At 35.2% G+C, this 25,491-nt stretch overlaps 3 protein-coding genes across 3 annotated transcripts; all 3 read right to left on the bottom strand.

Annotated features, from left to right (window-relative positions):
• Positions 1–2,653: 2,653 nt before the first annotated feature.
• Positions 2,654–6,347, bottom strand: LOC148295512 (uncharacterized). Its single transcript, XM_088249775.1, has 6 exons — positions 6,166–6,347; positions 5,853–5,996; positions 4,266–4,337; positions 3,949–4,071; positions 3,707–3,793; positions 2,654–3,076 (listed from the first exon to the last, which is right to left on the bottom strand). Exons 1-6 carry the CDS (start codon positions 6,290–6,292, stop codon positions 3,033–3,035), a joined length of 597 nt encoding a protein of 198 aa, XP_088105901.1. The 5' UTR covers positions 6,293–6,347; the 3' UTR covers positions 2,654–3,032.
• A 571-nt stretch (positions 6,348–6,918) lies between these two features.
• On the bottom strand, positions 6,919–11,088 carry ERH3 (P-loop containing nucleoside triphosphate hydrolases superfamily protein). Its single transcript, XM_021962282.2, has 7 exons — positions 10,746–11,088; positions 9,188–9,659; positions 8,764–8,961; positions 8,134–8,378; positions 7,831–7,989; positions 7,584–7,671; positions 6,919–7,411 (listed from the first exon to the last, which is right to left on the bottom strand). The coding sequence occupies exons 1-7, from the start codon at positions 10,865–10,867 to the stop codon at positions 7,130–7,132; spliced, it is 1,566 nt and encodes a 521-aa protein (XP_021817974.1). The 5' UTR covers positions 10,868–11,088; the 3' UTR covers positions 6,919–7,129.
• A 965-nt stretch (positions 11,089–12,053) lies between these two features.
• On the bottom strand, positions 12,054–17,824 carry LOC110760075 (Pyridoxal phosphate (PLP)-dependent transferases superfamily protein). The gene is made up of 9 exons (XM_021962263.2): positions 17,474–17,824; positions 17,277–17,324; positions 16,312–16,440; positions 15,974–16,033; positions 15,463–15,619; positions 14,719–14,825; positions 14,468–14,526; positions 13,126–13,234; positions 12,054–12,740 (listed from the first exon to the last, which is right to left on the bottom strand). Exons 1-9 carry the CDS (start codon positions 17,534–17,536, stop codon positions 12,288–12,290), a joined length of 1,185 nt encoding a protein of 394 aa, XP_021817955.1. The 5' UTR covers positions 17,537–17,824; the 3' UTR covers positions 12,054–12,287.
• Positions 17,825–25,491: the final 7,667 nt, after the last annotated feature.

The raw sequence follows: 25,491 nt of genomic DNA, 5'->3' as shown, positions 1-25,491 counted from the left end.
CACTCATAGTATATATTTGCAAAGATTTATATGGTCCGGACATTTTGGGTACTAAATATAGCCAATAATTTGGGATTACATATATTTTTAAATTATGGTTTGGAATAATACGGTCACGGTCATGTATTATAATATGGGTGGATATTTATTGATATATCCAAAAGTATAAATCCGTCATTCACTTATGGTATAATACGTAGTACCACAAAATTTCCTATATATTCTACCTTTATAGAGAAGGAAAAAAAAGATAAGTACCTACGTTCTAAAATATTTTTTTTCTCGTTTTCCATTTTGTTTGTCAAACTGGTTGTACATGCATTATATATGGTGTGAGGGATGGAGAACATAGGTTAAGTCTCGTTTTAAGAACAACAAGTTGAGTAGAACATTGAGACATTTACATTAATATTGTTAAATAAACTGATTAATGATGTTATCAAATATAATTTTTTTAAATACACGTAGACAGAGTAAATTGTGCAATGTTTCCATGGATGTTCAAAAGAAACAATGAGCTGCAAACTATACTGATATAATTATATTGTTCATCATTAATTAAAATTTTTATGTGAAAAAGAAAAAAAATATATATGAACAATCTCTGATCTGAAAATCCCAAATTGCGCATAGAGAGAGATTCTGTTAAAGTGTAAGATCTAAAGCTGCAGAAAATAATTGAGATTCCTACTAGAGAAAGATAATATTATATATTGAATTAAAAAATTAAAAAGAAGAGAGAAATTTAATATTATAATTAACATTCATCCTTTTCTTCTCTCTCTTCTCTAAGTTGAGCAGTGGAAACAATGTTACTCGTTTCTTCTTTTGGATTTCAAGCATTTGATGATTATATAAAAGAATGATCATAAGGAAAGGATATATATGCTGAGTGAGATAGAAATAGAATAAAATAAGAAAATAAGTAGTTGCAATAAAGCAAACTAAATTGTTTATGGCCAGTTTGATAATCATTTCAATTTTAGTTTTTAGTTTTCATTTTTTGTGCTAGAGTATAGAGGAAAATGAGAGTAAGAACGGGAGTGAGGATGAGATTGAGAGGGAAGAATGGGAGGAAGGAGTAACAAAAGTTAAAACGATTTCAAATAGATTTCAGTTTTTAGTTTTTGTTACTCCTCCTTCCCATCCTCCGCTCTCAATCTCATCTCCACTTTTATTCTGTCTTCCATTCTCCCTCTTTTTCCTCTATACTATAGTGCAAAAAAATAAAAACTAAAACTAAAATTGAAATGGTCATTAAACATGCGCTTAAGATTTTGATTACATTTACCAAGTAAAGAAGTGGACAAAACAATTGATTGATGGAGCTAAGAATTCAACCAGATCAATCTAGAAAATTTTAGCGACAGAGACAAGTGGCCACATGAGTTTGCAGTGCCCTAACCATGCACATTGCATAATTGAAATTTAGTTTTATTTATTATGGGATTTTTATCGCATTGTGCTGACAATGGACCCAGATAATAAAGCTGCAAATCGTACGGGTCTAAACATGTTCCCAGGGTAAGAAAGATCTCTTACAATATTACTCGACTTTCTACTTTGTGTTATTGATCTTCAAGAAAGTTATCACGACTTGATAAAATTATCCAGATAGTACTTTTTTTTTTGTTCGAAGGATAGTGCGTTGAATACGCTCTCAAATCCAAACTCAAACACGAACCCTAACCTCTTTTCTGTGCTAAAACAAAGGGGGAGGTGGTCTCGGCCTCTCCTCCCCTCTCTCCCCTCTTCTCTTCTCTCTTCCCCTTTACCCTTCTATTTTTTTCCTCTTCCCTCTTCCCTTTCAACCCCTCGTTTTTTCTCTCTTCGAATATCTGGGGTTTTTGTTTGTTGTTGTATGTTTTTGGGGTGCAACAATTTTTGTGGTGTTTGACCTATCCCTACTGCGGCGGCAGCGACTGCAGTAGTGGCGGTGGCGACATATATGCTGTTTTTTTCCTTCTCGGGTAGTGGTTTTAACCCCTTTGTGGGTGTTTGTATTGCCCTTGTGGTTATTGTATTTATATTGCTCGTTTGACTTTAAAAAAATTAAATAAATAAAATTATCAAGATAAGAAAAGATTAATTTTTGGAAAGAAAACAAAATTGCCCAAAAACTTTCATAAATTGAAATCGGAAAATGCAAGTTTGCATGATCCTTCCCATTTTGGAGAGAATTCATCCTCAAAAATTTTCTTTGGTAATCCAAAATTATGCTCTACTTCAAATGAACTCATTCTGAACTTTTAGATTTGAAAATAAGCACCAAACAAGATAAAATTTTGAAAAAAATTGGTGTCTATTCTAAACACCATGCATGGTTTCATGGTTGCCTTCAAACACCATAGCAGTCGATTTAGTAAGTCTTCCATTTGTTTAGATTTGAGACAATGAAAATATGATTTATGGGTTTTGTTCAGTTCCAGAACAATATCATTTTGGGTTTACCTCAAAAAAGCCAAGTAGCAACATAATTTATTACCAATCATATATATTAAGCAGTTGAAAGTGCCAAGATGTAATCTAGTTCAGACATGAACAGGAATTGTTGGGGCCATGAAAGATGACAACTGAAAGTACAAAAAAAAAAAAAACCAGTCATAGCATGCAATTATAAGCAATTTGGATCAACATATATAATGCAGAGCAACCTTTCTCTTGAGCACATGCCACTGTTCTCTAGTTAACAAGGCAACAAAATTTATGAACTGTCCCTGCTCTTGTACTCTCTCTGTCTCTTATAAATTCTTTGCTCTCCTTTCCTTATTATTGCAACATTAGGTACTCTTCTTGGGGATAGGTTTCGGGTTCAAATCTTCGAGAGTTCATGAGATACAATAATACATGGAGATTCTTTATTTTATAATTAATTGGCTGTGAAATAATAGACTTTATTTTGATCCAATATATATATGTGTACTCCAAAATATTAAACAAAAAAGTACAGAATAACCAAATCATGGCCTCCATCTGAACATGACAGTATATAATTGTACATGTTGTCTTCTCGTCCTACGTTTGCTTCCATGTCAAATCCATGTTAGAATGATTGATATCAACAGGATGATGGTTACTGTACCCCCCAAAAAAAAAGTATCATAATTTGAGGAAAAACAAAATGTATGTATAACACAATAAAAACTAAATTGTACTTCAAAATATAGTTCACGGAAACCATTCCCATTAGATAGGGGAGGGGAGGTTTCAATCGAACTTGAAACCTCTTTCAACATTGGAAACAAAAGTACGACTAAATGAACAACTAGTTTGTTGTAGAAAGAATCATTGGGCTTAGATGAACTTCAGCACATACAATAATGGACTTACCCAACTCAAAAAAGCTGGCTCAAGGATGTGAAAGTCACCCACAAGGACCAGGCAAAAGCCCATTGGCCCAATTAAATCCATTCAAAGTTAGAGGGTATTAGGAAAAAAATTCTTATCAAACAACATAATATCATGCTTTATTGTTAAATTATAAGCCTAAATCATTGGCAATGCATGCATGTAGATTCTTGTTTGAATGTATTCAAATGTTTAGTGTAGAAATCTTGTTGTCTGGAAACATCCTTTACATTCAAACAAGGTTCCACATGACATGTTAATGATCAAGTAAAAGAACATTACCTCATGGTAATTTGCTTTAATTAATGTTAATCATTTGTTCTATTTTAGTCTTAGAACTGTATAAATGTACACCTACATGATATACGATCGCCTTGAGAGATACGAGTACTAGACGATTCCGGCAAATTGAATCCCTTGCTCTTGCAATCTCCTCCAAAATAGCCTAAAATAAGGTTTTAAAAAAAAAAAACCAAGCGACTATAAAGATAGTAAAAATAATGATAATAAGCTGCAAGAAAACTGTTTAGAAATAATAATTAGACCCAATGAGACCAATTAACTCTCAAGACTGTTTGATAAATCTAATTGACAGCTTACATGGTTTAAAGCATGCGAAGCCTGGCATATCCAACAAGTTCCATGAGCCTTGAGGGCATTGGCATGCGTATCCAGTTCCATTGGTTACGCAGGTTCCATCACCACACCAAACAAGAGCACAGCCTGGAAATTAATTTTCATTGTTAATGCATGAAAAAGAAGTGAAAGTATTTATATGAAGCTTTGAATAGATAAAACTATTTGGACCACGTTTATTGACCGGTCACACTTCTAATATGTATAGCATTACTTGTTTTCAGTATTTCCAAAGCAAAAATGCATTTATGCATGGTAAACGAATAATTTTGCTATATCACCTTGTGGTGGAATCAGAGGAGCAGGTGGTGCGGGTGGTGAGGGAGATGCATCACATTGAAAATTAATCGTGCCTGCAAATAATCATTGTATATGAAAAACCAATATGGAGGGTGAATTTCTGAACCTATTTCTCTGGTGTCTAGAGCATCCGCAATTCTAATTTACCTATAGCAAAAGTAGCAATAAGCCAAAAATAAGGCAGATGAAAAGTCCATGCTGAAATTGTTTATTTTGTCAGTGGATTGCCATCCCATAATTAAGAGAAGAGTAAAAAAGAAAAATTATGTTAGTAACTTGTGACCCAAAAAAAAAAAATTGAAAGAAAGAAAGATCTCTAATGGTAACTACTTACATGCAAGGCGAAATTATGAATTTTTCAAACAGGTGGGTTATCTAAATTTATTAGCTAAAAATCTAATGAATTTTTTTTTTTTTTGGGTACTTACAATAAACCATGCTAGCTCATAGCTCAATTGACTAATTTCCAATAATTAAAAAACATATTCTTTAGATACAAGCGATATTAGGGGAGGAAAAATGGTCTTTACTATTTGAGCTAAAACCATATATTGTCAAAATGAAAATATGTTCAGCAACAGAATTGAAAGTGTACCTATTTTGTGTACTTTTATCGTTATCATGCAACTAATTTCATAAAGAACTAGATTTTGTTGGACTTTAATAGGTTAATACATACTGAGTTATATTTGAAAAAATGCAAATATATAGATTCAATATTTTTTGTAATCCCAAATACCTCACTAGGGCTGTAGCCCTTGTGGTAATTCCGCCCATGTTCACATCTCGATTGAAACGACGACAAATTTTTTTATTTTATCTTTTTGTATTTTCCCAAACCACAATCTTCTTGTGATTAGCGTCCTTTTACTATTTTATCACACAAAGTAAACAATTAATGCCAACAAAATTGTGATAGCCGATTGATTATATTATATTACAGCTAGCCTGCGCCCTGTAATATTTGCAAAGTGCCAGATTACAATTACAGTACCAAAAATTCACATCAATAAGGTGACTATATGATCAACTTTCTCTTATTAGAGAATACGGTTTGCTAAGTTGTAAATCAACATTGTTAGTTAGAAGAAAAAAATTACACTTAAATGTATGATTTGGATTCACATTTTGACAATTCAACACACATAATATCTTTCAAAAAAATATTATCATGACATAATTTTTCCTTAAAACTACATGTAAATTTGGATCGACCAATGAATGTAGCAACTGTTTAAAACATTGACACATAATGGTCATTCATTTATACATTAAACCAAAACTTAAAAAGGCATTTACTTGCAGATCAGATGTTTCAAGTTCGAACTCCCATAACATCTTGGTTGTGTGTGTGTGAGACTACTGCGTGTAAAAGAAAAAAAAACCAAAACTTATAAGGCAACGTAATTTATCTCTTTAAGTATTTACATTATTTTTATATACAAACGATATTGGTAAAAGGAGAATCAAATTTAGAATCTTGGATACTCCTAACCACTTGAACTACAAGCATTTATATTTTCTTGAGAGAGAGAGAGAGAGAGAGAGAGAGAGAGAGAGAGACTCACAGTTTGGAACACAAGTGGGTAAGGTCAATAGACCAACCTGAATCTTTTTCCAACCAGGATTGCATTCACAGTCAAAACCAAGCGCTGTCTGATTAGAAGCCTTGCATACTCCTTCCCCACAATTTATAAACTCACATTCAATATCTGCCATGCATGCCACATTATCATCACCACCACAACAAAAATTAATATCAAACAAAAACACCATTTGCTCAAAACCCAATATTAATACAAATTTGAATTAAAATCTACATATATCAAATCAAACGAAGTTAATTAATTTCAAGGGCAAATAGGTTGCTATCTATTTTACCTCCCAGTGAGTTTGATGAACTCAACTGTGTGGAAATGATTGTAGTGGGATAGAAGGTGAAGAGGGCAAGGAGAAGAAGATAAAAAGAAATGAGATTGAAATTGAAGTTGAAGTTGAAGGTTCCCATGATCTTTGGTGTGAGATGAGAGGCAAGGTTTGGTGGAGCAACTTAATTAAATTGGAAACAGCATTTTTATTTATAAAGGAGGTTTAGTGTTGTGGTTGTGGCGATATGCTCCCTCAAAATGCACCCATGTTGCCGCCTTTTTTCTGTTTCACTCTCTTCTTTTTTTTTTTTCTATGAAAAGCCAGCTTGGGGCATTTTTTTCTTAACTCGATCCTTTTGTTTTAGGTTTCAAGACGCCGTCCCAATCAATTAATGCAACCAAGTGCTCAAACTCGGAAGATGGGTTCGAGGAACAGGTGTCTTAGAAAAACAAAACAAACCAAAACCAAAACCCTTAAGATCCGATCAAGTAGTGTTGTCAATCCACTCATGTTATGACATAAATATGCATGAAGTATCAACCACATCGTCCATCAATCAATCCATATTATGGCACACGGATTAGTAACACGTGGCACTGTTACCTTCACACCTAGAATATTTCCCTGCTTGTAGGCCATTTTGGCTTCGGAATTGGCCCATGAAAAATGTTTTGATGATAGCACATACATTCAATCATAAGGAATGTTGTATCATTCTCTTACTGAATGTCAAATTATAATTCATTGAATGAAATTTGCAGTGTATTAGTAGTATGAAATGAAGCAGATTATATACTCATGCACGGTTACAGATACAAAATGGCACAACACTATGACACCTTTCCAACACTTGGAATGCACAAATAAATTTATGCCTAAATACAAAGGAAAAGATCAAGGAAGACAAGACACAATCACTCGGAAACTCGACCATGCAGTGCATCAATTTATCACCTACAATATGCGCTGATAAGATCTATCCTGATCCAAATTCGTTAAACCATTTCTCATGCCGTTCAATATCAGCTTGAGAAACACTCCTCTGGACCTTCCGCAGGGCTTCTTCGAAGTCACACATGGCAACGGGATCCTTTGAGATATCATCCTTGGACATGCTCTTAATCTCTTCACGTGTCTTTCCAGCTATTTTGCGCCTCATCCCATTCAGGGAAGCATCCCGGCAAACATTTGTGAGATCATCACCACTATATCCCTCTGTTCTGCGAGCCACATCATCAATATCTACGTCCTGAGCCACCTGATGCAGATAAATAGGAATAATTAGAAGCAATTTCCACACAAACCTTGGAAATAAACATAACATTTGTTTATTTTCTTATATGACATATGTATGAGAAAAATTTACTTGCACAAAAAAAGATTTGACTACAATAACATAACAATAATACAAATTCAGAGTCGGTTGTTACCTCAACGGATTTCAAATTTATCCGAATAAGTGCTTTACGGCTCTCAAAATTTGGTAGGGGAATATATATACGCTTCTCCAGCCTCCTCCTGAATGAGTAACACCAGGTTAGATACATTAAGAGCGAACAGGCATAGTCCATTGGCAAGATGCAATATACACACAGCCAACCACATAAACTCTTTCCAACTCAAATTTGAAGACAGGCTAGGAGACTGAAACATAAATACAACAAAATAAGGGCCAACCTGAGTGCCTCATCTATGTCCCATGGAAAGTTAGTAGCGGCCAGAACCATCACTATTTTACGAGTACCATCTTCATTTGTGCCAGTATTGTTGACCCCATCTACCTGAACTAGCAGTTCAGATTTCACCCTTCTGGATGACTCATGCTCCCCTGATGCCCTAGAGAAATTGAGGTTTTGAATTTGGGTCAGCGCAAGAAAAGATACCTCATGCATATGTAAGTTTTCCACGAATATAGCATACATGCAATAACATCTGAGAAGTTAATTAAGATATTTATGTAAAACTAGATTAAAATCTTACCCCCGGGAATTGCAAAGTGAATCAATTTCATCAATGAATATTGTACTCGGCGCATAAGCTCTTGCAAGATCAAATAAGCACCGTACCATACGTTCACTCTCTCCACGCCATTTTGATGCTAAAGTAGCAGAGGAGACATTGAAAAAAGTTGTTCCACACTCAGTAGCAACAGCTTTAGCAAGTAACGTCTTCCCAGTTCCAGGAGGACCGAACATAAGAACACCCTTCCATGGCCTCCTAATTCCCTGCAAGCAAAGAAGCAATAAGTTCAATCTGAAAAATGGACTATCTGGATAGAGACATTTCAGCATGTAGAATAAGAATCAATTGCCTCACTGAAATGCAGAAATGTGAAATAGGTACAAATTAAAGCCTGCTTTTTCAAAGTACAGATGTGAACACTATTTGGGTCATACTAATGTAACTACTTTCATTTGGATTCGTTTAAATGTCATCAAATATATTCCATAACAACAACAACCATACAAAAGTAGCTACACAATTCAAAGTAAGATCCTAAGGAAGTGCAGCTTGTTAACAAAACTTAAGTGATAACATAGGAAAGATCGCATGCAAATAGCCATGTACCCAAGATACCATTATCATAATTGAGTTTCAATTCAACAATACCTGAAAATATTCAGGCATCCACAAAGGAAGCACAACAGCTTCCTCTAGAAGTCTTTTTGCTTCAGTCAAACCCGCAACATCATCCCATCTCACTCCAGGACTGGTTTCCAGCACATCCCTTTCAAGCATTTCAGCCAAATCAGGATCCGGTCCCTCATACTGTGACCTCTTTGATTTTCCATCTTCAGCATCACCATTCTAAAAATTTCAAAAACAAATCAGTCAGCAGGACAATGAAAGATACTGAAACTATAGATTCAAACTTTGATGCTAAAAACTACAACACAAGGTCATAGTTTTCCATCACCTTGCAAAAAGGAAATATGAAGCAAATGATATCAAGACAAAAGTTTTTAGCACACCGTAATTAACTAGTGATGGGTATTTGAATAATGAAGATTACAGCTTTATTGATAGAACTTACCGCTGAATCTGCCTTGCTAGATTTGCCAGAACCAGTGCCTTTCTTTCCAGTAGTAGATGTTCGAACCGCTGAGTTAGCCCTACTTGATCCACCAGCCTTTGCACCACGTACAGGTGTGCCTGTTCTTGTTGCAGAGCCACGAGCCCAAGTTGCATCTTGTGGTGACTTCCTCATACCACCTGGGCCAGCCTTTCCAGGTCTTCTACCTGTAGTGTCCCGACTTGGTGGCCTCCACACATCAGGATCATCCATGGGTAAACCAGAAGAAGTTGGGTATTCATCTAAGGGTTGAAAAACAAATGACGACTTAGCATGAATTGGAGGTGACGAAGGGCGTCGGCCCAAGGGACTTTCCTTAAATGCTCTTCTCTCTGCATCTAATTGTTTCACAACCTCTGCCTCCTCGGTAAGTGCTTTCTTTACATTCATCCATTTCGAGCGAATCAACGGATCATCAAGCGTGTTTAGGTGCCTGGAAGCAAATAAGAAATTCAAATCTCTGCCAAGTAAACTTAGGGAGGAACAATAATGAAAAAACTAATGCTATAAATCATAGAACTCCCATGATACATTTAAAACAGATCATAGTCTGCCAAAGGCCCATCACGCTGTTTTGGTAGAATATAGCACCTAGAAAAACTTCCACAAAGAAATTTTTTAACCCTATTAATCTTTGGATGCTATTTGATAATGAGAACTGGGAAAACATCATCCTCTCTGCTCTTCCCCAGTTGTCATGTAAATGAATACACATCAAAAAAAAAAATCCAAAGCATATTCTTGTCAGGGCAATTCAACTGCACCCCTTGCAGTAGGCACATGGAATCCCCCCAACCCTCTCCCAAATGGTTTTCTTGCACAACTCATACCCCTTGTGGATTACTAAAAGGGAAAATCATAACCTTATAAAGTTAATTTTTTGCTCGATCTAGTTCAAATTTAATCATTTTATAAAAGTTGTTTCTTAGCTCAATATAGTTCAAATTTGAAAACATTGAAATTGTGCATATGTTGCAATCTTATGGTTTAGGAAAGCTCTATATAGTTCAAATTTCATGTTTGTAATCTCTACTTCATCAATTAATTCATGGTTTCAGACACCCTGAGAGTAGATAGTCAGTTCCTTCAGAATGCGATAGTAATAATCAGTAGGACTAATTCTTTTCTCATTTGTTCATTTTCATATACAAATCAGAAAAATAAAAGTAAAGGGCCTCTGGCACTCATTACCAAATTTTTCCTTCGAAGAATGCCCAAAAATTCTCTTTCCACCTCCAACACTTTCAATTATCACAAAACAAGCAAAAAGAAAGGATATTTTCCCGGAAGATTGGTTATCCATTGAAAAGATATAGGAAAATGTGGCTAGAAAAACCAAATCTTGAGGTCCGCATGAATCAAACAGAGACCCAAAAATGCAATTTCATATACGCTCAAATTTCAAAAGAATGACCAACCAAAACCTAGAAATTTGCACAAATAGTTCCAAGACAGATAAACTTGTAACGAAAAGGAAAAAGAAAAGAGCACAAAAATTAAAAAAAATTAAGAAATGTACTTGTTGATCTGAGCAATGCCACCATCAAAGAAGATCAAGGAGGTATCGTAGAGCCCTTCCATTGCGTACTCTCTCGCCAGCTTCAGGTGGTCTTGCAGACCCACCAGAGTTGGCCCAACCATTCTCTCTCTCTCTCTCTCTCTCTCTCTCTCTCTCTCGCTTGCTCTGATTTCTAAGGTTCCGTACAATTAGGGTTCATGTACTGATGAAGAAGAAGCTCAAACTCGAACTCAACAGTTTCTCTCTTTAGAACTCTCTGTCTTTCTCTCTCTAGGACGATGAAGCAGCCCAGGGAGCTTTTGACGTCGCCGTTTAAACGTTTCCAGGTGGGGGAGGGGAATGATGCTTTGTGAATTGACCAAATTGTCCTTGGTATTTAGTCGTTACGGGGTTGGTCTATGTTGGTGTGTGAGATTAGTTGTGGTTGTTGTTGAGTATGTAGGGCCCGCCCAACAGAAGTTTGAACACAAAAGCTTGTCCAGTAAAAAAAAAAGGGGCCCACAATGACCCAACCCAATACTCGTTTCATGATTTCTACTTATTTTCTTTCTTTTTGCTTTTTCCTTTTTCTTCTTTTTTTTTTCTTTTTTTTGAAGAGGTAGGGTGGCAATTGGCAAATCCGTTCTAAATATTTCAAATTAAGATTTCTTTCTTGTTCCCCACCCACCCTTGTATCAAAAAGGAAAACATAAGTTTCCTTTTCTTTCAATTTTTTTAAGTTATCAATGATTCTTGAAATGTTAACTTCTATCAAATGTTAAATCTTATAACTTCAATGGTAAAGTACTTATAACACGCTCATCAATCGGACAAGTCACAACTAGGGAAGAGAATAAATGAGTATGGCTACCTACCCTTCACCAATCTAATTCTTCGTTTTTAAAGTATTGGATTACGAATTGTAATGTGAACATCACATACTTTTCAATTTCGTATGTGTTAGTAAACACTGGAGAAGTCATGAATTGAAAATACCCATGTGTTTGTGTTAGAGGAAGTCAAGAATTACAATAATCATAATACCCATCCTAGTAAATAAACATATCAACAGAAAACACAATCATTCTCAAAGAAACCTTATTTTGGTGTCAGCATGAAAGAGTTTAAGACTAATAGAGGCACAACATATGACAGAACTACACAGCTTACTATTGTAACACAGTCAAAATTGTCTACCATACATACAGAAGCAACCAGGGCTGTGGTAGCTTCTACTTTCATTCTGGGAATTTGACACAATTTTTCAAAATGATTGTTTCCAATGCAGAAATAGTTCAAACAAAAGGAAAAGAAATATATGACCATATATACATGTGAACATTTGAATCATGTATTGCATGTATTTTCAAGATCAATGTGTACAACAACAATACAAGCACATAAGCACATGTTAGAACTTAGGCATTGCCTACTTCATTGAAATTACACTAATTCTTTTGCTGGCAGCAGACCCTCCATTATTCTAAAGAACCAGTTTCAAACTTGTGTAAACTGGCAAATGGACTTCCATTTTCAATGTTGAATTAAATGCAAAAGTTAAAGTTACTGAACCATTCCATCTCTGATCAATTCTTCTAACCCTCTCCTCAGCCTTTCTGCGGCAGCTTTGCAGTCATCCTCTAGCAAGCCACCAAAGGAGATTCTCACATTTCCTGGGCACCCACACGCACTTCCGGGGATCACCACCACCCCATGCCTGTGAACAAGCCAGTGAACAAATTTATCGTCATCTACATATTTGTCCGGAAGCTTTGCCCACAAGTATATAGCACCTTCTCCACCTTTAACAGCATCTTTTCCGAGAGGGGAGAGCGCTTCTAGAACAATTTCTCTATTCTTGACAAGACCTTTCACTCGTTCAGTGACCCATTCGGGTCCCATTTCCAATGAGTGAAGCGCAAGGTACTGTGAAATTATTGACGCACAGATGGGAATGTTATCTTGAACTTTGAGGAGTTGGGTAGCAAAACCCTCCACTTCTGATGGGTATGCTATCTGCATAAATTCATCAATTAGCTCGAATCAGCAATGCTTACTCATGCATACATATGCTATCAAATATTTAGTTCAAAGAGAACAACCTTGACCATTTCGAGATCGATCAAAACTTCTATGACTCATGTTCATGCATGGAAATTTCAAAAATATTTGATTGGTTATAATGGCTATTTGATAAGGTGATTTCCCATAAATGACCTTTTGACTCTTGTTGATTTAGCTGATTTTCTTTGTCATAATACACTACCACAAGAAACTTGAAGGTAATTATCAGCTAGCAAGATGCAAGCTCTATACCCTACTGAATGAAGCAAAACTCACGTTTGTTTTCAAACCAGCTCTATCAACTTAACAAGCATAAGAGATCAAAAGTATTTCTTACATATCCAACTCGCCATCCCATCATCCCATAAGCTTTCGAGAAGGAAAAAATGTTGACTATGTGATTTCCCTCCACACATGTGTGTTTCAAATCATCATACATAAAATACCTGCAAAATCAAACTTTAAAACCCACATGTACTCTTGGATGCTTCAGAAGCAAACATTTAACACATATTAATTCTTCAATCAAAAGCAGTTAACAATCCGACACCACTGGTGAAAAGGAAAAAAGAAAAAAATGTTTCTTTGAATACACTCAAGAGTACTCAGGTAAATAAGTCATCAATTTGGTATATATGTCATTCTTGATGGACCCAATCTAGTGCAAATGGAATGTATTAAAACCTATTTACACATTAACATTTTGAACTCAGCAGACTGCAACTATTAATATAAGTGTATATAGGTACTAGGCAATATAACCGAGACAAACTAAGCTCCGCTGAAGCAAAAGGCAAACTCACATAACTGCTATTCAAGAAAGTTATGGACTGACATTACTGTGGGTCCATAACGTAGAGAGATTATAAAAGGCTTTCTTCAAAGAACTTTGATAAGGACAGAGAAATCTGTAGGCTCTCCCTTTTTAAAGCTACAGTAACCTATTCAAATGCTCAGTTGGACACTTTGCCCAATTAAGGTTTTCTAAACAGCATTCATGTCACTTTTGTAGATCCATTTTCCCTGGCATCCAAACATCTCAATCCAATTATAGGCAAAAGTCATCTGAGCAAGCATTCACTTCAGTAAAGCTCAGAATCTTTAAACTTGGAGATATTCAAAAGATGTCAGGGGGAGAAGGCCAAATGGTTCAGGTTATTTTTATTTTCGATAGAATGGAAGAATCAAACCAACTTACAGCCTCTTCCTTCTTTTGCTATTCTATTTTATTTCATCTTTTGCTTTCCTTATGTACTATAATGGATCTCAGCCCCAATCTTCACATATCTTTACATAATTCCTCGTACAAAAACTACAGATCAATTTGCATGCTAATCAAATTAGAAAAAAACTTGAATGTTGTATGCAGTTCACAATGTCAGACTTTTTTAATAGTCAGTGAAGTTTCATGGACATAAACAGATGCAAGGATCACCATCATTGTTGCCATGAAATCAACTGAGATTTTGATCAGAGTAACTTCCATCCACATAAAAGGGAACCCACAGGAAAAGTTATGTGTGTGCCCTGAGATTTATACCAATGAATACACCCATGTTTGAACACGGACCAAATTCTAGATGAGAATCATATAAATCCATATCATCAAGTCAGCAAAATAATGACTTAAGAACATATTATTGCAGCATTTCCAATCAGATAAAATTTAATACACTTACTCGTATGTATTATCCACAACAAGCCATGATCCAGCTTCTCTACAAATATCTGAAATCCTCTACTCACAAAGAGAGGAAAGAAAATAAGAAAAGCATATAGAATATCTCTAAGAAACCAAACAGTTTATTCACAAGGCTCAATCAACACAACAAACTTTTTTGTACGCATACACAATCACAACTGCAAACTCTTTTGTACATAGACACGAATTGAGAGAGAGAGAGAGAGAGAGAGAGAGAGAGAGAGAGACCTTAAGAAGAGGGTCCGGAATATAGGTTCCACTTGGGTTGCCTGGATTAACAACCGTAACAAGTTTTGGGGTTGGTTTTGTTTCCGATAACGTTTTCTCCAACCAGTCTGAAATAACAAAGTAGCATATATGATGTAAAGAAAGAATATTCACTGGACATACTCTACAGTCAATCACACTGCTTTATCTCAAATTCCACAAACATATTAATTCTCCAATCCACCTGGTAGAGAACTTGTGTCCCCTTTTTAATTCGTTCAATTTTAATCTAACATCGAGCACAAGCCCACCCATTTATGGGGCATCAATAGAAGATGCAACTTATATGTATAATGTACTTTAATTATGCATAGAAGCAATCAGACAATCCAATGCATGACAAATGATCCAAGTTGTCAGAACTATCATGCCTACCACAGCATGTCCAAGATGGACAGTTGGAATGCACCAATAATTTATCACAAACCTAATGTAATATGTTATGATACTTTAGCAGGCTCAATATAAGTGATTAGACAGAGGAACTAAATATATGCAGCAGTCACAATTTATCATGCAATGACAACAGAAGATAACAAGCCTTTTTACTTGATTCGACCAATGGCAAACATTACACTCTTTCTAATACTGCGTGCTTATATTTATATCCAGATAGAAAGAGTAGAAATATCATTCGATGCAAGTGCAAAAATGTTGTCATTCTTTTATGTCCCTCTGCAATGAGAAGTTCATTAAGCTTCTCACCTGCATCTGGGTAAAGTGTCTCTGGGTGGCCAGGACCCACCAATATATTAGTGACGCCGGTCATCTGGAAGGACATGTAGGCATTGAAGTAGTACGGTGCAAACATAACCACAGAGTCCCCGGAATCACACAATGTAAGAACAAGGTTCACAAATGCCTGCATTGAAATTGTTATAAAGTTATCCCAGATTTCTTGAAATGAGTTCTGTAAAACTCAATATTTGTTGTCATATTCAAAAGGCTGAGCAACTAAAGATCAAAATAAATTGCAAAGATGACCATAACGTATGATTTTTCTAAGGTTATGTGTCTGAATCAGATGGTGATACGGCTGCAAATATGAAATTCACCGGGCAACACAATTTTCCAGAGAAATATTTTATTTTTATCCTAATAGGTGCTAATCACTATCACTCGAAGTTAGCAGGGAAGTCAATTTACTCCTTATTTCGGGTGTTAAGTTGCACAAATTATAAAACAAATACACAACATAAAATACAATGATAATCACCTGATTTGCACCTGAAGTAACCATCACTGAAGATTTGTACAACTTATTTTCATTATGCAACTGCAAAATAAAGAAGGAAAAAAAAGGAGATGGCAAAAGATGTTATAAATTTGTAGTTGCATGGTCATATTTTCAAAAATATTGATCTCAGACAAAGACAACAATCCTTGGCATTGTCCCTAAAGGGTAATTGTTAATAATGACATATAAAACAGAATATGACAAGCCATATATTATTTGAAAATAACATTGAACAGAGAACCCCAAGTAGCTCAACCGTATCAAGAGATTAAAATCGATCATAATTAGGAGAAACACTGAACTATTTCTACTGATACCTTTTTTACCAATGCCTCCCTGAGTTCAGCTATACCTTCATCAGCACCATAACGACTAATTGAAGGCTCCCATACAAGTTCTTTCACCTTATCCAAAGCCTGTTTGGGTGGTTGCCAGTGAACTACTCCCTACAGCACAATTCAACCAAAGAACATTTAAGCATATTTTCCAAACCTAACTACGGGATAGAGAACACATAAAATAAGCAGTGATGCAAGAAAACGCCAATGTGATGAACAAATTCAAACTGCTTTTTAGAACATCCGTTCTGGCATGCATGCATATAATGCAACAATCCGTTAAAAAATAGATAAATAAAATAACATAAACGAGTTAGCAGATTTGGCAAAATATAGATTTAAAAAAAGGTCAGGAATTTGTTGAACATAAATAAACATATAACAAAATAGAGTGTTTTATTTCATTAAGTTAAGCAAGTTGGCTCATGTTTGACAATTGGGACGGACTGGCTCCCATTAGTCATGATTTCAGAGATATGTTATTTGGTTCTCTATAATAGTTTTTAACTTGAAAGATGCATGTTTCAATTATTAAAATCTTGGCACAAAAACTATCACAGGAAAAGGTTGCAATTTTTCTCTCATTTTGTGTTTCTTAAAAAGTATTTACACCCAGAAAAGTAAACCAGATATGCACACACAAACAGCTTGTTCACTCTTCAGGTGCATAGCTTCCTAGTCAAACACTAATTCTAATATGAATTATCAAATGCCTCTTTTGTATCACATTCATCGTTTCCAGCAATCAGAATTAGCACCAAACACGCCCTCACCCTCAAAGAACAAACTAAACGGTTCTCTTTGTCCAATAACTTGGGTTTACATTTATCTCAACGCCAAAACCAAATAAAAAATTATTTTCACTTCTCAATGCCTCCATGGTTACAGCAAAACATAAAACCAATCAAAATGAGATTTTATTCCTTGGGATAAGAGAAACAAACCTGGGCCAGTGACACAGCATTCTTGGCTCCTCGAACCAATTGTTGTATCTGCAAAAACAACTACCATTTTCAAACATATACTTTGGAATTACACAACAAACAATTCACACCCAAAGAAGAAGACCCAAAATTTGGAGATAAAACAGATTTAGTTCAAAGAATTACAAAAAACCCCGTTGGAGTTTTTGCCTGAATACCTGAACCATGATCGGCATCTCAGTCTCCACAGCCCTCTTTGCAAGTTTTCCATATGAACCCATCTCGCCAACCAAACCCAACCCTCACAAATGATCTCCAAAATATAGCTATGCAACCCAATTCTTGACCCTCCTTCTCAAAACCCAAATTCTGAAACTTTCCCAGTAAGGCAACGAAGAGAAGAGAGAAAAATAAAAGCTTTTTGTTTTTATGCTTCAAGGATAAGACCTCCACCTACCCAAAAAGCTTCCACCGTCACAACGTTTGACACTTCTCTATCAATACAATAACAAAGTAGGTAACGTTTATCAGCTATGAGAGGAGACCATGTCTGCACGCGTCAACAACCCCAATTACGTTTTATAATTCCTCTCTCTGCATAATAAACAGTCCAAAAAAGATAAGGCAATTATACCAAACGCTTTTCTTTTACTTTTATTTCTTTTTCTTTTCTCTGTTCAATTTCAGAAAACAGATACTGACTTGCGCATGCTATTTTGGTACGTTTCTTTGACTTGCTTTTGCCTCCTCCTTGATGAATAATCTCATTTTCTTTTACCTTTTATCTCTGCCGGAAAAGAAAACCACCGTTTTCACTTTTGCCTGGATGGACTTTAGTTAGGCAAATAAAATAAAATAAAAGCTCTTTCTTTTTCTGTATTTAAATTTCATTTTTGAACCAGAGTAAACCAGAAGGAAAAAAAAAACCCAGAATGAGCAAACTGACAAAGCTGAATTATCTCAAATGGAAAATTATAGAATGGTAAGTAAATTATTTTTGAAGTTTATGACCATTTTTTTATGATTGTAATGTGGACTCTCCGAAAATTATGCTTACATTTACCAATTTTTTATGTTCTGTTTTGTTTAATGCAGTTGGGTCAAGTGTCGAAAACAGAGTAGCAGAAACAGGGGATCTACAAGACTTGGAGTTCCCATATTTTTGAAATACCCATTTTCTGCACCAGAATTTGGAGAATAGCAAGCAAAATAAAACAACTTATTTAGAAATTTCAAGGAAAAGACTTTTCCTGATCTGCTACGAAATTAGAGCCCCACAAAATGACACAGCATAGCTTTGAATTTTTGTCTGCAAGAGATTCTCTCTCACAGACTCTCGCCATCTTTTAATTGCAAAATGCAGAGAAAAGTGGAGTTAAAAAAAAGGAAAATGCTAGGGAGACCAACTTGGGATACCAACTCTCTAATAGAGCGTGGGACCCATTGCATTGGTGGGCTCCACCTCTATTAGAGAGTTGGTATCCCAAGTTGGTCTCCCAAGTTGGTCTCCCTAGCATGACCCTAAAAAAAATTAAACTGGCATCTTGGAAATAAGAGCTTAGGAGGCAAACAGAACCAATTTGATGTGATGTTTCTATTCTGCAAAAATATGTCCTCTTGATCTAAAGTCCGTATTGTATTTACTTTATTTTACTTTAAATTTATTTTGTGCTAAGAGCCCTCTCGAGCATGTAATTTGCAAAGTTATTCTCCTTTTTGTTTTCAAAAAATTTCAACTCTACTAGTGTGTTTAGTTTAGTTATCTGAGTTGACCAAAAAAAAAAAAAAGTATATATCGGTAACGTTTTAAGGGGGGGTTTTCATTTTCAGAGAACAAAAATAAGGCAAAAACATGTTCGGTGGCCAAAAACAGAAAACACTGAGAATATTTTCATAAAATAGAAACAAGTTCATGTGTACTTGTAGAAAACAGAAAAAAGTTGTTTTCATTCTCATGGGAAATGTTTTCATAAAAATAACTCACATATTATTATTTCAAATTGTACTACCATACATGTTTTCATTGTTTTTATTTTCTGAAGATGTTTTCTAATTAATCTACCAGACGCATTTTCATTTCCTGAAAATGCAAATTCATTTTCTTGTTTTCATTCTTTGAAAATATTCTAAGAAAACATTCTCCGAAAACGTTACCGAACAGGTTAGTTATCTGAAATGAGCATCAATCAGGATTATTCTACTTCGTGACTTCTATCACTTCACTGACTTACACAATTCATGACTTTCATATTTCATATAAGTAAACATATCGTATGGTACATATGGAGTTATGTCTAAGTTATCTAATACTTGATAACTACTCTTTTAACATGTCTAAATTGTCCAAGAAATTTTTTAAATTTTTTTTTTAGGATGAGTAGAGTTTATTTAGATGTGTATTAGGTATGATTTATTATGTTTAACAAAGATTTATAATTGTTGATGCCCAAAAATGGATGATTACTGATGGTACCAACTTAAAGGTGTCTTGCCTTCGGTCGTGGACCTCCTTAGGCCCCGTTTGGGATTGCTATTTTTGGCCAAAAACCTACTTAACTTTAAAGTGAAGCAGTTTAAGATGTTTGGTAAAAATAAAATATCTTGCTTATTTTAAAAGCAATGGTCTTTTGACAGCAGTAGACCTGGCAATATTGTACACGACCCGTTAACACGACACGAATTCGCACGAAAAATTCAGTATTCGGGTTTGAGTTATCGTGTCGTGTTGATATCGTGTTGACCCGTTAGCCACCCATTAAGCTAACGGGTCGTTTTGATGCCCATTCGCGAATACACGAACCAACCCGTTAAGCGGGGGTAATTTTGTAATTTGCAATTCTAAAAAATCTCCTAACCCTAGCATTTGTTTCATTCCGCATCGCTTTCTCAGCCATCTCCTCCTCTCCGCAGCTTTCTCTCTCTCTCAACCTCATCTTCTCCTTCTTGCAATCTCTCAAATTTCTCTCTTTCAAGAACCTCGCTCAACAACCCCATCTTCTTCTTCTTGCCATCTCACCTCTGTCTCTATCTTCCAATATCTTCCCCTGCCAAATCATCTCTCTAGGTACGAATGTCTTAATTTTTTTGGTAAATATTTTTTCTACCAGCTTCATCTAAGTCAAAAGGTTGAGATCTCAAAGTAAATTTAGATTCAGGATCTTCCTTTTCATTCCTCTTCTTCTCTACTCCCAGTAGCATAGTCCTCAACTTCCTTGGTGAGAACCCCCCACTGCCCAGCACTTTCAAATTCCCAATGAACAATCCAATAATAGCAAAAGCCTTGTACCGGATGTTTGTGTTTGCTCCAAAAATATGAGAAATGTGAAAACTTTGAAGCAAAGTGGGTGTGATTCGTGAAATTGACAGATCAAAAAGGAGAAGAAAAGCTTGGATTTTGCACAAGCTTGAAGCAAGAAAAATAAATAATAACAAACAATATTTGAAAACGATGCATTGCCTTGTGTTGTGTATCTATAACAGTAAGAAATTGGAATGAGAGAAGAGTGAAAAAATAAAATCAACACATTGCGTCAAAAAAGAAGAAGAAAATAGAAAGGAACCCAGCTGTTGCCAAGGCATGTATTGTTTGCATTTAAAATTTGTTCAAATAGTTTTTTTTTTTTTTTTAAGTTTATTTTCTTAACGGGTGAAACGGGTCGTGTCGTGTGATTCGCGAATTGTAGATGGTCGTGTTCGTGTTTGATATTTTTCACCCGTTTTCTTATCGTGTCGTGTCGTGTCAACCCGTTAAGAAAAACGGGTTGACACGAACACGACAGGAATACTGATAACACGACACGAATGCCAGGTCTAGACAGCAGCTTTTAAAAGCAACATCGGGGTTGCTTTTTAAAGTTACTTTCAATTGAAGCAGTGCACTCCCTTTAATGAAATTTTCGCAATTCCACAAATACCCTTATTAGGTTAGATAATTATCCTCACGTATTTCTCTCAAATCTACAGACACCAAAGTTCATCTTCACGTAGCCTCCCAAGGCTCAATCTCTCTCAATCTCTTTCACAAGGTAGATTATCAATCTCTTCAAAGTTATTGATTATAATTTTCTGGGATATATTTATTCTTCAATCTCTTCACTCTCTCGAAATTTTTATATACGTGCTGCTTTTGTTTTTTTGTTTTTTCTATACTGGTTGTGCTTATTATGTATATCTGATTCTTGTGTTGGAAATTTTTCCACACGAAAACTTCCTGGCCAAATCAAATCCATGGTTTCTTCAAGCGGTGTTCATGCCATCCTAAAACCTGTGTTGGGGTCATGTCCATTTTAGTCATTATAAATAGCTACAGCACTTTTAAGGTAAAATTTACCAAATGCTCTGACACTGCCTTTCATACTCACAGCACTTTTAAAATTACAGTTTACCAAATGTTTAACTGTTTTACTTTGCAGCTGATTCTTTTTAAAGCACAGCAAAAGCCGTTTTTTTTTTAAGTGGCAACAATCCCAAACTAGGCCTTAGTGCAAGGAGGGTGAGATCTTGGCACCAGTGTGGTATCGTCTGAAGGCTCTCTTATACTTAAGTTAGCTAAGTATAGAGTGAGTAGGTAATTTGGTAGAGTAAGGGTACAATAGCCAAATTACTATTATTTTGTGCATTTGGGCAAGGGCTCTGATTATAGAGAGGAGATATGAGGGAAACCTTGAGGTAATATTTCGATGTGGGACTTGTGGACATCACTTGTGGGGCTGTCATGTGTCCTTGGTTGTAGGAGGGCCTTTGTTGGTCTTGATCAGTAATTGAACTTGCCAATGCTTGTTGTTTTTGATCTCTTGGTATCGAAAAGGCTGATCAGATACGATACAAACAATAATTCAACATATAAAAATTATGGATTTTTATTAAAGGCATATTGGTGAAACTACATTGCAATAGTGTTGTGAGGGTCATGCGCAACTATTTGTACAACAACACAACTGCAAAATCGGCGAGTGTTGTTGTCAGTTGCCAAGCATTATCCTATAAACCTTTTTTGTGCTTAGGAGGTCAAGCAAACTAAAACATAAACATGTGGAGAGTGAAGAATATAGCAGCTTTTACATGTTGTGATGGTGGTGATGGAAAAGACATGAAAAAGTTTACAATGAGAAAATAAATTTTGTACGCCAATGTAGATGGGAAAGAAAGGCATATGGACCTACTCTTATTCTTCTATCTTATTCTCTCTTTTTTTTTTCTTTTTTCTTTAAGAGTCTACAATGTGGCATAGTCATTTTCATCATTATGAGTAACAATACAAGCATCAGAAGCACCCATTGCAAAGCCAAATTGTGGTATTTGATTGTAAAATGGGCCGAGTTGAGCCAGTCCAACCTTGAGTGGGGTTAGCCTATTCTCTACCTAGCCACAGACTTTTTCGGCTCTTAGGGTTGAACATTTAGGGTCAGACCCACCCTCTCTTAAATAGGGAATTGAAGTTGGCCCGTAAATCGTGAGCTCTGCCATGCATCATCTTTAACCAACTTCAGGTTTTGACGTGGACTATCTGCAACAGCTCAATCGGTAATTTAAAAAAGCGAAAATGTGAGATCCATAGTGTCACGTAGGTAAATTAATGGGGAAATCCGGTGGAACCATATTGTAACAAATTTAAATATTTATTCTTGTCCATTTCATCATTTTCAATTCAATTTTTTTTATATTGGTAAGACGTTCTGTCTTTTCTTTGCCTACATCGTCTCCTTCTTTTCTTGTCTCTCTCTCTCTCTCTCTCTCTCTCCCTCTTCTTCCCTCTACTTCGTCTCGATTTCTTGGTGGAATCAATAAAACTGCACCGAGAAACTGACGAATCGACTCTAGTTAAACTTAAAACATTTACAATTCACCCAACTTAATTATCTCTTAATTTGCCAATGGGATCTAGCTTAGTGGAAAGGGTTTTGATTTGTAGATCAATGGTCTCATATTCGAACTTCATGACACATTGACAGTATGTGTGAGAATATCTCACACCCCCAATATCGCTTGTATTAAAAATTTAAAAACAAAACTATTTACTTACTTCAAATTTAGCATGAAGATGTCCACCGGGAACTCTCCTTTGTAGTTTGTTTATTCATCACTGGAAAGCAAGAGCCATTCAAAGGTCACGTTCTTGTAAGTTTCAAGTTTCAAGTGGGATTTGATTGGAATGTGAAGCCAACCCTTCAATTATTTAGCATAACATGCTTAATTTAAAACAAGAAGAGCTAGTTGTTCCCTTCATGTGGGGGGGTCCAGTTCAGCTTCAACCATTAAGAAATCTGCCACACACAAAAAAGAAGAAGAAAAACAAACAAAAAAAAGCTGCAAGATCACGTGTAAATTGTAATCAATTTCCCATCAAAATCAAAAGCATGCTTTGGTTTCAAAATTCAAAACCTAATCCCCCCCTCCACTCCATCGACTCAGTTTGAATTTGGATCAAGTGAGATGAATCTCAGGCACATAATCTGGAAACAATATGTATTTCATCATTATCATTACATCATCACCATGTGTCACAAGGATCATTATATATAGAAAATAATGAATGGGAATATACATCAGATGTGAGAAATTTACTTATATAATATTTTAATTATTCTTGGTTGTCATTTTAAAGACTAATAATTTGGTAATGATATTGCACGATCTGTGATTAATATAGTTTAATTTTGAGGTTTTCTATACCACCCCTTTCATCGTACTTATAGTTTCTAAGGTTCTGATATGTTGATCCAAAAAAATAAAGAAAGAGAAGAAGATATGTTCATAGCATAAAACCCCTTAAAGTTAATTTACTCTCTATATTAGATATGTTTAATTCGACCCTTTTATTATTGGTTACCAGGGCATGGCCCAAATTACTGTGTGGACGTCATTTATTTTTTTCTATCCCTTCTTGCTTTTTTTTTCCTGTTTACAATGATATCCGCATGTAACATGTGGACATCCGTATAAGAGAATAACTATATTTATTTATCCAAATTAAATGAGTTGATATATATATTAGAGGACGCCAAGTTTTATATATAAATATTTTAGAGCACCTCCTTTGGTGGGTGTCTTTTTTCTTTCTTTATTTTTGACTTTGTTTTATTCTTTTTTAAAGAAAAAATTGGGTTGTTTTGATGTTATTTTCTTATTCAACAAATGTAAACAAAGACCATTCAGATTTTTAATTATTATTATTGTTTAAGGGTATGGGAAATTTTGATTAGTCTACTTTTAAGCCTAAACATAAGATTAAAGTCTCATTTTCTTATAAACGGTTGATCCGAAGTGCATGTTATCTCGTCCCTTCAAATATAAAAATATACAAATTGTGGAGTTTTTTTATTTGGTCGTTACCAGTCGTAGACTCTAAAGGATAAACAAACTTAAATAATACACCATAAAAATAATTTTCTACACTTTCTCACATTCTCAATACCCCTGAATCTAAACAAGCTAACTTTAAATTTGAATGCTTTATGAAATTTTCAAGCAATTAAGCCACAAAAAGTTGAAACTTTCAAGTAATGAAAGATATACTCTTTTTTTTAGTACAACTGATGGTCTAAACTAAAAGGGAGGAGAATTTATCTCACACACACACAACTAAGATGCCACGAGGGTTCAAACTTAAGACCTCTTATTTGCTAGTCAAGGTCTTTTTCCACTGAGTTAGACTCCATTGATAAATGATATGTTTAATGAGAGATAAACATGAAATATAAATGATATGCGTCTAAATTGTTTGACAAATCTAATCTAGGGTTTGAGTATTGTTAGAGTGTGTTAAGAAAAAGAAGTATGTGACAATGGGTTATGGTTTATTCAGAAATTGGTGGGTTTGCATATTAGTAATTAAGATGAGATGGTTTAAACAGAGGTAACTTTTTATTTATATATATTTTTTAATACAAACGATAGTCTAATTACTTTAAATTAATCTAATTTACGAGAAAGAAAACTCGAACTTAGGTGTAAGGAGGCGGACTCACTGCCCTGCCCAACTGACCTAACCTAGGTATGCAAAATAGGAGATGCTTGAAGAGTACTTGATTGGGTAGCACATAAATGGCCCAACTTATAAGAGAGGCTTGAAGAGTAGTTGATTGGGTAATACCGACCCCACACATTCATTATTTTCTTTATCAAGCAGGAAGAGAGATTCGAAATTCGTACGTTTCTGGACTTGAGCTACTTGTTTCAAATCTTTCCAGAAATATGAAAACAAATCTTTTCCTTTTAGAATGAACCAACAAATGTA

This window comes from Prunus avium, chromosome 3 (assembly GCF_965620075.1).
Source record: "Prunus avium chromosome 3, drPruAviu1.hap1.1, whole genome shotgun sequence".
Taxonomy (NCBI): Eukaryota; Viridiplantae; Streptophyta; class Magnoliopsida; order Rosales; family Rosaceae; genus Prunus; species Prunus avium.
This window is presented reverse-complemented; position numbering and strand designations above follow the sequence as displayed.

Bases quoted from the DNA above. Each gene is read 5' to 3' on its own strand.
- LOC148295512 (XM_088249775.1), bottom strand. From the start codon at position 6,292: ATGGGAACCTTCAACTTCAACTTCAATTTCAATCTCATTTCTTTTTAT. The intron at 5,997-6,165 runs GTAAAATAGATA...CATGCATGGCAG, and splicing joins TTCATCAAACTCACTGGGAG to ATATTGAATGTGAGTTTATA. The intron at 3,794-3,948 runs GTAAGCTGTCAA...ACCTTATTTTAG, and splicing joins CTTCGCATGCTTTAAACCAT to GCTATTTTGGAGGAGATTGC.
- ERH3 (XM_021962282.2), bottom strand. From the start codon at position 10,867: ATGGTTGGGCCAACTCTGGTGGGTCTGCAAGACCACCTGAAGCTGGCG. The intron at 9,660-10,745 runs GTACATTTCTTA...ATTTGCTTCCAG, and splicing joins GGCATTGCTCAGATCAACAA to GCACCTAAACACGCTTGATG. The intron at 8,962-9,187 runs GTAAGTTCTATC...TGAAATTTTTAG, and splicing joins CTAGCAAGGCAGATTCAGCG to AATGGTGATGCTGAAGATGG.
- LOC110760075 (XM_021962263.2), bottom strand. From the start codon at position 17,536: ATGGGTTCATATGGAAAACTTGCAAAGAGGGCTGTGGAGACTGAGATG. The intron at 16,441-17,276 runs GTTTGTTTCTCT...ATTGTGCTGTAG, and splicing joins ATGCTGTGTCACTGGCCCAG to GGAGTAGTTCACTGGCAACC. The intron at 12,741-13,125 runs GTAAGAAATACT...GAATTTATGCAG, and splicing joins TGGGATGGCGAGTTGGATAT to ATAGCATACCCATCAGAAGT.